This window comes from Dendrobium catenatum, unplaced genomic scaffold, assembly GCF_001605985.2.
Source record: "Dendrobium catenatum unplaced genomic scaffold, ASM160598v2 fragScaff_scaffold_1022, whole genome shotgun sequence".
NCBI lineage: Eukaryota > Viridiplantae > Streptophyta > Magnoliopsida > Asparagales > Orchidaceae > Dendrobium > Dendrobium catenatum.
Window position 1 is genome coordinate 2,730,046 of NW_021319484.1, and position 10,038 is coordinate 2,740,083.

General features: G+C 33.1%; 1 protein-coding gene across 4 annotated transcripts in view; it reads left to right on the plus strand.

Annotated features, from left to right (window-relative positions):
• LOC110107677 overlaps nt 1-10,038 on the plus strand; it is a 34,267-nt gene that overhangs the window by 10,785 nt on the left and 13,444 nt on the right. For all 4 annotated transcript variants that reach the window (XM_020838000.2, XM_020838001.2, XM_020837996.2 and 1 more), the window contains exons 4-6: nt 910-1,393; nt 1,772-1,822; nt 5,434-5,531. In XM_020838000.2, the coding sequence (XP_020693659.1) occupies nt 910-1,393; nt 1,772-1,822; nt 5,434-5,531 (633 nt within the window). The remainder of the gene's footprint in view (nt 1-909; nt 1,394-1,771; nt 1,823-5,433; nt 5,532-10,038) is intronic.

The window sequence follows — 10,038 nt, forward strand, 5'->3', positions numbered from 1 at the left end:
AGGCAGACCTAAAAAGACTTGGTTAGAAAATATTAGGAATGACCTTTGTTTATTAGATTTAAATGAGAATTTAACTTTTAATAGGACACAGTGGAGGAAAAAGATTCATGTAGCCGACCCCACGTAGTGGGATAAAGGCTTGATGTTGTTTTTGTTGTTGTAGTTATTAAAGATATTATTGATAAATAGGCTTTTATATAGCTTGTAGGTATAATAGGAAGTAGATGTCATAGTAAGACAAGTAGATAAAATTAATGTTGAAGGATTATGAAGAAAAGTGATATATAAGAAGTAACATTGTTAGAAGTACCACAAAAAAATTGCACTAGATAGAGATAACATCTCATATAATTCTTAGCAAGAGTAAAGGATGAAGAATTCATAAAGCGACCCCAAATAGTTGGGTTGAGGCTAATGCTATTGATGATGATGGTTGAAAAGATGCCAAGTAGTTGGGATGAGGCTATTGATGATGATGATTGAACAAGCATTGTACAATATGTTGTAATCTTTGAGCTTACTTGCTGCTATAAGCACAATCAGTGGCTGATAACTATTCCTATAATTTTGCAATTGTTCTTGTACCTTTAGTATGTAGATTCATATGCAATTTTTTGAAGTACATTTTGGGTTATATGGTGGTACCAAACTTTCTAGATTTGATATTTGGATATTATCTTTTGTGGCTGAAAATTTATAATCTATGCTGTTATTCGAAAAAAAAAAGATCTATAATTTAAAAAAAAAATTCTCATTGGGTGCCCTCTAGAGAGTTGTTTCCTCTTTTTTTGGGTAGGACTTGCTTTTACTGAAGTTAAAACTGGATCACTACATATTGAATGTTATTATCACTGTAGAAGTTTTACCATTAAGACAAACACCCATTAAATTTGTACTCTCTTACTTCAGGAAGAATTCAAGGATGTTGTTGAGTGGCTTAGAGAAAATGCTGCAAAATCACAAAGCAACCTGTCTACAAGTACACCAAGTGTAGAGGGCAAGGCTCCTATCACTCCCCCAACAAACCTTGAATCTCCAAATGCAGTTGTGCCACCTAATTTTTCACTGCAAGAATCAAGCAGCAAACCTGCTTCTATTTCACCTAGTAGTCAGATCGAATCAATTTTTGTGTCCAAAAGCGCTGAATCAAATCCAAATTCTGATAGAAACCTTGCGTCTGGCAAAATGGTCATGCCTCCTACTGTTTCAGTTCCACAAACGCCAAGCTTGTTTTTCAATTCCCAGAGCAGGTTGAGCTCCAATACGGACAATGAATTATCAAAGGAAGCCCCATCTGCCAGCTTGCCATTTTTGCAGAATTCAAGCTTATTTTTTAGTTCACAAAGTGGGGAATTCTTTTCCACGAGCGGAACAAAAGCACCTATCTTCTCTGGTAAGCTCTGTCCCCGTGTGGTCCGGAAAAACCTGCTGTCATTGCAATATTCATATTCTTTTATATTGCATTAATTTGCATATGACATGATATGTAATAGATTGTACATCTTAAAATTTAAAAAATTGGGCCTAATTTTTTAGTTATTACAATTATAATTATGGAAGGTAGGGCTGTTATTTGCTTGTTGCGAGTCCAACTTTTAAAAAATTTGAATTATCCATATTCATTTGTCTTTAATATTATTGTCTTTTATTCGATTGCTCCTTTTTCCATGCGATCACTCTTTCTTTCTTGAAAACTAATTTCTGCATATTTTTAGGAAAGTTTAAAGCAGAATAAAATTAATTGCTAAATTCTTGTTTGTCCTCTTTTCAGGTGGTCAGTTTTCTACTCCGCAGAAAGTAGAAACAGGCGATCCAGATGAAGGTAACGTAGGGAAAGCTTTTTTCGTATTTGGAATTTATGACTTCAATGCAGTGACATTGTGGCATTATTAATTTAATATTAATTATCTTTCTATTGCTCTGGAAAATAAATAGCTAAATTTCAAGTTTTCTGTGGTTAATCAAAATGGAATTAACATCAGTCTTATTTCCTTTGAAGTTTTTATTTTAAACTTAGATTAAGATTTAATAGAAGAGTTTTGTTAAAATGAAATTGATTTTATTATCGAATAGGAACTTGACTGATGGCTCTCTTCATCAAGAATCTTCTAGGTATTTTAGGAGACATGCTCCTTATTGCATAGGCTTCAATTACATGGCAGCATGATCGTTTATTAGGCAACGTAGGTTTGGTATACTCTTCACCTACTCCACTTTTGTCTTTTCACGAGAACAAATCTTATTTCTCAACTGTGAATTGGCGTCCTGTTCTGTGAATGGCAACTACTAATATTTAAGGTTTTACAAATAGTGCACTATTTTGTAAGGATCCTTTGAGTGATAATGTATGACATATATATGATTGCACAGGCTATTTTAAAAATAGCCTAAATCATTAAAATCATGAATAGCTTATTAATAATTCAACAATATAAGAGGGAAAAAATCCAAAAAAATTATCATATAATTAAGCATGTGTTTACTTCAACATAATTGAAGGTTAACCAAAGGCAATGAAGTTGGAAAGAGGCTCTTATGGTAAAGAGAATGATTGAGTTGTGAATGAAATTGTCAGGGCTTAGCAATGCATAATGTTGAATAAAATACAAAACATTGAAGCTTAGGCTTTCATAAAGAAAGATAAGATTAAGCATCTTCATGGAATGTCCGAGAAAGTTCTAGAATTATAAAAAGAGGCCTTCATGGTAGAAGAGCGAGGTACTTGGAGACAATCTTTCGTTGATTATTTAAAGAAGGTAAATTACAAACAAATAAATCGTTAGCTGCACAAATTGGAATGAGGGTTCAACAGTATGTGTTTGTCAATGACACTCTTTATCGCAGATCTTTTAACCAAATGTGACTATGATGCTTGAAGATTGAAGAAGATGATAAAGTCATGGCTGAAGTTCATGAGCGACTGTGGAGTGCACCAATTGAGTCCTAAAACATCTATAAAAATAAAAAATTGTGTTACTACTGGTCATCGATGATGAAAGATCACATCAATTATGCTAAAATGTGCCATGAATGTCAAATCTGTCGTGGTACGATGCCCTAGCCCTTAAATCTATTACACTCTACAGTTGCATTCTGACCATTTGTATGTTGAGTAATAGATATTCGATCAACTATCATTTGTTGGGCACTACATATTAGCAGCATTTTTTAAAATGAGTTGAAGTAGCTTCATTAAAGAAGGTTATTGCCAAGCATTTTATCAATTTCTTTAACCACAATGTCTATAGATTTGATATGCCACACCTTATAATTGTAGACAATGGGTAGACTTTTAAAAGTACTATTATATATTGATTCATTGAATGATATGGATTGATTGACGATATTGATCAATATACAATCTAAAAGTAAATGGTTTGACTGATGTTTTTAACAAAATACTGATAAAGCTACTTAAAAGATCTTCGCTAAAAATAAAGGAGTGTGACATTAAAATGATAAAAGTGTTAGGCATATCACACTATCTATAAAACACCAACAAAAATCACTCCTTAAGTGTTAAGTGTTTGGAGCTAAAGCAACACTGCCATTGAGGTTGAGTTGCTATCACTTCGAGTAGTTATTGAATATGATCTCACTCAAGAATACTCTCGTTTGCAAGTGGAAGAACTCGGTGCATTAAATGAAATCAAACTCAAAATTCAATAAAACCTTGAAATTTATTGAAAAAAATATGTCAATATCTTTCGATCACTTGATGTATCTTTAGACATTCTAAGATGAGTTGATCATGTTCCTGAGAATACCGATCATCCCTCATTGAAGAATTAATGACAAATTCAGGTCTAATTGGGAAGACCTCTTCCTCATTGAAAATGCATATGTGTGAGGAGCTTATTAACTCATTAATCTAAATGGGTCAAAGACTTGCACACCAATCAATGATCAATACTTGAAAAAATATTATATATAATGACTAAATAATAAAAGTTTTGAACCTAAAATCCCTTGTAAAGCAGGAAATAACTTCTTTATGTATGATAACATGCATGTTTAATTTTTTTCTCAAAACTCTTTTGTAATGTAAAAATACATTTTAAGATTCTCATAAAAACTATGTTGCAAAAGGGTCCATTTAGTAGGAATGCAATGAAGTGCCCGGGGGGGGGTGGGGGAGATGTTTATAGCTAAAGTTTGCTGAAATCTTCTCGTAAGATTGGATATTTTAAATTTTAATATGTAATATTTAAGATTGTTGAAATTCTCCCTGTGATATACACATTTTTTAATTATTTATTTAGAAGAAAATGATCAAAATGATCTCTCAACTTTTTGTGAGGGAGCAAAATGGTTCCCAACTCTTTTGAAGTATTAATTTTGGTCATTCAAATCTTTAAAATGAGACATTTTTTGTCCTAAGATCTAGACTTTGTTTGTTTGAGCGTTTTTTTGCCTTTTCCATTTGGAAACGGAGGAATTTTTTTTTTGGTGTTGTTTGGTTCGTCAAATCACGTTCCCAATAACTCATTTTTTTTCATTTTTCTGCAGTTTTGAGAAAGCTTTTTATATATGCTTCTCCGTTAGAAAACTCCATTTTCTAAACTCATGTTTTTTAAAACTGCCTTTTACAAAAGCACCAAAAAAACAAACGAAGCCCTAATGTTCATGTTAATGGTGTTAAATGTATGAGTATTTTGATTATTTTTAATAACATATTTATTAAATATAATTTTTAAATAATTATATATATATTTTTAAAATTATTAAATATTTCTTTAATTAAAAAATAATAATTATTTTAGTTTTAATTTCAATTGTTTGATAAATTTTTTAAAAAAACTTATATATTTAATAAACTTTTAATTAAAAATGATCAAAATACCCATACATTTAACACCATAAGCTCAAACATTGAATGTTAGGATAAAAAATGCACAATTTTAAAAAGTTGGGGACCAAATTGGTCCCTCAAAAGAGTTGGGGACAATTTTGATCTCTCACAAAGAGTTGAGGGACCATTTTGGTTCTTTTCTCATTTATTTAGGTTAGCATCATGTTTCATACTAAGATCTTTAAATAAATATTTAGAATTATTAGCGAAGTATTTTATCTAATTTTGCAAGCAGAAGAAATGAAAGGCTAATGCTAACAAATGTGCATATACGATGACTCATAAAGTTCGAGGTTTGTTCTCTTAATTTGTCAATATTCCAAAAGTCTAGTGTTGTCTGGAGCTATTCTCTTGTTTAGTGTTGTCTTGTAGGAGACTCATGTTTTACTAGGTGAGAGTTATGCTTACTTCAGGTATCTTCTTCTTGTATGATACTACTTAATGACTTAGTTGTGGTACTCAATGAGAACATTCCTTTACGAACTTGGAAGTAATTTATCTAAACCTTATTGAAACAATTCTAGTAGTCTAATAGCCTATTTATTTAAGCAATTCTTTGTGTTTGGATAATGCATGTACAGAAGGTGAATTGGAGCAGCCAAGCAGCCCTTCTCTCAAAAAGATTGAAGAAAAGGGAGTTTCCATTGTTCATGAAGTTAAATGCAAGGTCTACATAAAGGTCAGCCTTTTTCTTGTGTGTTTATGACCGAATATTTTAATATGGTGAACAATTGGAATCTGCAATTTATACACTTGCCGAATTATTTATTTATTTATTTATTTTGAGAAAACCGAATTATTTATTCACTAGAAGATTTGTGATTTCTTATAACACGCTGTAGCATATTTAAATCAAACTAGAAACACACTAAAAGACTATTTCTGTTAAAACTATATGGTAACCCTTTATATGTTATTTATGCTGATAATTTTAATGCATTTTTGATGCAGGACATACATGAAAATTTGAGTTAGATAAGAATTTTGCACGTTTATTGAGTAAGAGCTAATTAATTAAAGCTTTATGATGATTCAAACAATGAAATAAAACCAAAGAGCGGTAAACACAAGCTTAGGCCAAGTTACCCGTGAAAAGTAAAAATCACATAATAATCAATAACTCTACGTTGCATACGAGATGTGTTTAAACAAGAAATCCCTAATTTAACAATAAGAGTAGTGCTATGAAAGATCTTTCAGACACTTCCTACTAAACACTAAACTTTTAGCGGAGCTTGGCAATATTTTGCATGAATCAAATAAAACCACAAGTAAGGATCAACGAATAAAGTAAGAGAGAATGAAAGAGTTCATCATTTGCTAAGATTCAACCTTCTTGCAAGCTTGGACAGTGGATGGTGGCTTTATGGCAGCGAAACTGTTGATCTCCTCTTGTCGGAATTGATGGACAACAAGCAGTCCTTGGACAGCAGTTTGAAAGGGCTCCCATTGGTAGGGAGGCCAGGGGAAGATGCAGGAGTTCTTGGACAACAATTTTCCTAATGCTGAAGTTCAGGATAGCAATCTTCTTCTGGATAGCAACTAGGAAATCTTCTTGGACAATTTCTTGATGATTTTGGTATTTCTGGACAGCAGGGAATCATGTGTTGGGGCTAGGGTTTGAAGTGGGTGGCGGGTAGAGAGAGGGAGGAGTGAGGAATTAGGGGATTAATTCCTTTGATTGGGGTCTAGGTTTTGGAAAGAAATTAAATGGTGAAGGAACCATGGGGCCAGCGGCATCAAGAGGAGTGGAGGGGATTGGGGAAGGGTCTTTAGTGCTTGCCTATTTGGGAATTCAAATTGAGGGAAGAATTAACAATCCAATTCAAATTTGATTTGGATTTGATTGGATAAGTTTCCTAAAATAGGTCCTTATTTTTGGAAACAATTTGAATTTCAAAATTTGATTGGTTGATTGGATTGATAGCTTTCCCAAAATGATTTGTATGGAAAAGGAAATAAGTAATGGAGGGATTTGAATTGTTTCCAAGAGAGAGCATTGCTTTTGGAAATAATTCCACAAAGAACCAAGAGGGGGCCGGCGGTATAGGGAGGGGATTGGAGGGATTAAATGGGGTTTAATGCTTTCCTGATTGGGATTCACTAATCAGGACATATAATTTAATGTCCAATCCAAATCAAATTAATTTTGAATTTGATTTTAGAAATTTTTCAAAAATATGATTCTATTTTAGAAAAAGATTCAAATTTCAAGTTTGAATTAATTGTTTGAAAGTAAATAACTTTCCGAAGAGGAGCTAAGCAAGAAAGGAAAGTATTCAAGTGGAATTTGGAAAATTGGAGGCAAGGGGGAGGGGAAAACCGGTGGCTAGGCTAATGTTTGGTGGAGGTGGAGGGGTCGGATGGGTCACCCAATTAAGGAAACATTGTTGGGGCCGGCGGTTATGTGGGGGTGGAGAAGTGGGTCTAAGTCGGTGGTGGGGTGGGGATATGGTCGGCGGTGGAAACTTGGAGGAGTAAGAAGGAAGGGAGGATATAAAGAAAGAATCGATAAAACAAGCCACGAACCCGGCTGTCTCCAAGGTTGGTGGGTGATCCGCTTTCCCTCCCTAGGGATTTCTCCAAAGCTCTCTCCTAGAACTCTCACAATTCAAAGAACACTTATGCAGGAATTTTCTTATCATTCATTCTTTAACCCTCAAAGAAGAAGAGGGAGGCTTTAAATAGCACATGCAATGAGAAAATAAAAAGTACTACAATGCCCCTTGGGCTTACACATACCTAAGCCCTTAAGTAAGGGCAAAAATGGAAAAGCATAATAAAACTTCATAAATAAAAAAAATACATCAATAATAAATATGAAAATCAAAAGTAGAGCGATGTAATCGTGGCCGTAGATCGACGGCCATGCCTCTAGTAAACTTTTCATGTCTTGATGTCCTCATCAATTTTATTATGCTTGAACTTATTGAAATAATTCATAAATGTTGACGGTATATTATGCCTTACTGAAGTCCTAAGAAACTAGAATGAAAAATTTTAACAAAAAACCTTCTCCAGTGATGAAACCTTTTGGGATTCCATGATGGATAATTTTTTAGTGCAAAATGAAGCGGATTACATTTAAATTCAAGTAATACTGAGGCTGCAGATTGCTAATAATTGTATGTTAACTACTACCAGCAAGTGGGCAGTAACTTTGTGTGGTACTTGTTGACAATATAAAATAACTGAATCTTTTTAAGTTTGAGTGTAAAAAACAGGAGTATATTTATTTGTACTTATCAACATTAACCAAAAGTTTGAAGCATTTTAAGTCTGAGCGTTCAAACAAGATTATATTTAATTGTACTTGTCCACATTAACTAATAGTTTGAAGCATTTTATGCCTGAGCGTTCAAACAAGAGTGGCTAGGAAACATAGGCACAGACATGGATGGAGTCATTTACAAAAGACGACATGGACACGGTGACATATTTGTAAATGTAGGATATGATATGCTATGGAAAAAATATTATAGTTTTATAAATTATTAATATAAAATAAATATTTTTTAGTATTTTTTGCTAAATGCATCATAGGGTGAATTATAATATCATATACATATATTTTATGAAGGAAATATAATTATTGATATATCTGACCGAAAGAAAAAAGAACTACAAATTCATTAGTCTTAATAATATATGCTAATCAAATTAAGCTTCTTGATAATGAGTTTTTCCTATGTAATCAACATATTAGTTTATGAAAGTCTTCTAATCATAATCTCCATATTAATGAAAATTCATACTTATATCCGATTATATGGACTTATAATGTAACATGATGTTAATTAATAGAAATAAAAGAAAAAAAACTTTTTATCTACATGTTGCATTGCTCGATAAAGGACAACGAAATAAATCAACTATTCAGACTCTAACTACTGTCTAATTCGATAGTCCAAAATTCTCATTATTTTTGTGTGAAAAAAATTCGGCCCATTCCAAAGTTTAATTAGCATTAGAATGCATGATAGTTCTTCCAAGTTTGTAGGAAAATATTTTGTATTATGAAAAAAATAGTCATATCTAGATTGCTTTGCTGTAAAATTAAGCAATTGTTGTACAATTTGGTGATAATAAGAATTAAGAAGTATCTTTATATTGAAAATTAAAAGTGAATCATGATATAGTCATCCAAAAATTTCTATGTGAAGGAACATTAATTTTATAATAATATGTACAATATACTCATGTTATGTGTGTCCTCATTGTGCAAAACATTGTTGACTTATACACTAGTGAGCACAAAAAGAACTAAAAATCTAAAATTGACGACGCAAAAGATGTTCGGTGGGTGCGACGCATCGCTAAAATGCTCAAACGATATTCGATTGCCAAACGGATTGCGCTGATGCGATCAATATGTTGAATTTACCAAAGAGGGAATCAATCACAGTCGAATCGAGCCAAAATGATCGAAATCGATGACCTACGCTCGAGGTGTTGCCCGACACTACCCAGACGACGCCCGTTCGTGAAACGAACCTCGCCGTTTTATTCGAAACATCAGAATTATATATAAATGACTATAACATTGTGATGCAGGATTAAGTATGATTTTAATGAATGCGATAAGAACTTGCACGTTTTGAATTAGAGCAATTAATAATTACGATCGTTAGCCACTAAACGATAATAGAAAATAAAAGAGTGGCTTCGCTTAAGCAAAATCCCATGCTAAGAGCTATTATCACCAAAGTTATTAGAATTTCAACCGATACAAATTAAGTAGATGATCAATAGAATCCCTAGGTTAACAATGAGATTAGAAAGCATAGAAAATCAAAACTCAGATCCTACGTTTACTAAGCAAAGACATAAAACTTGGTACGACTTATTGTGCTTGAATCACAACCTACAAGAGCAGATGATTATAAGAGAATTTGAATAGGGGAAAAAGTTCACCCTCGTCGTGGAACAGAAGTGATTTGCCAATGAACGTTGGCAAGCTGCTCTTCGATTGCTTCGGACAAGGTGAAGATGATACAATCAAGGTATTTTTCAGCAGAATTGTCTATTTTCGGGTTGACGTCGAAGAATGTTGACCAAAGAATGTCGACATGTCCTTGCTCGTTGTAGACGAAGTCGGAGTCAAGATCGGGATCGTTGTAGAGAGGTTGCATGCCAAAGATGGAGGCTTAGGGAAGAAATATGTTCAGATTTTGGGGTTGGGGGGG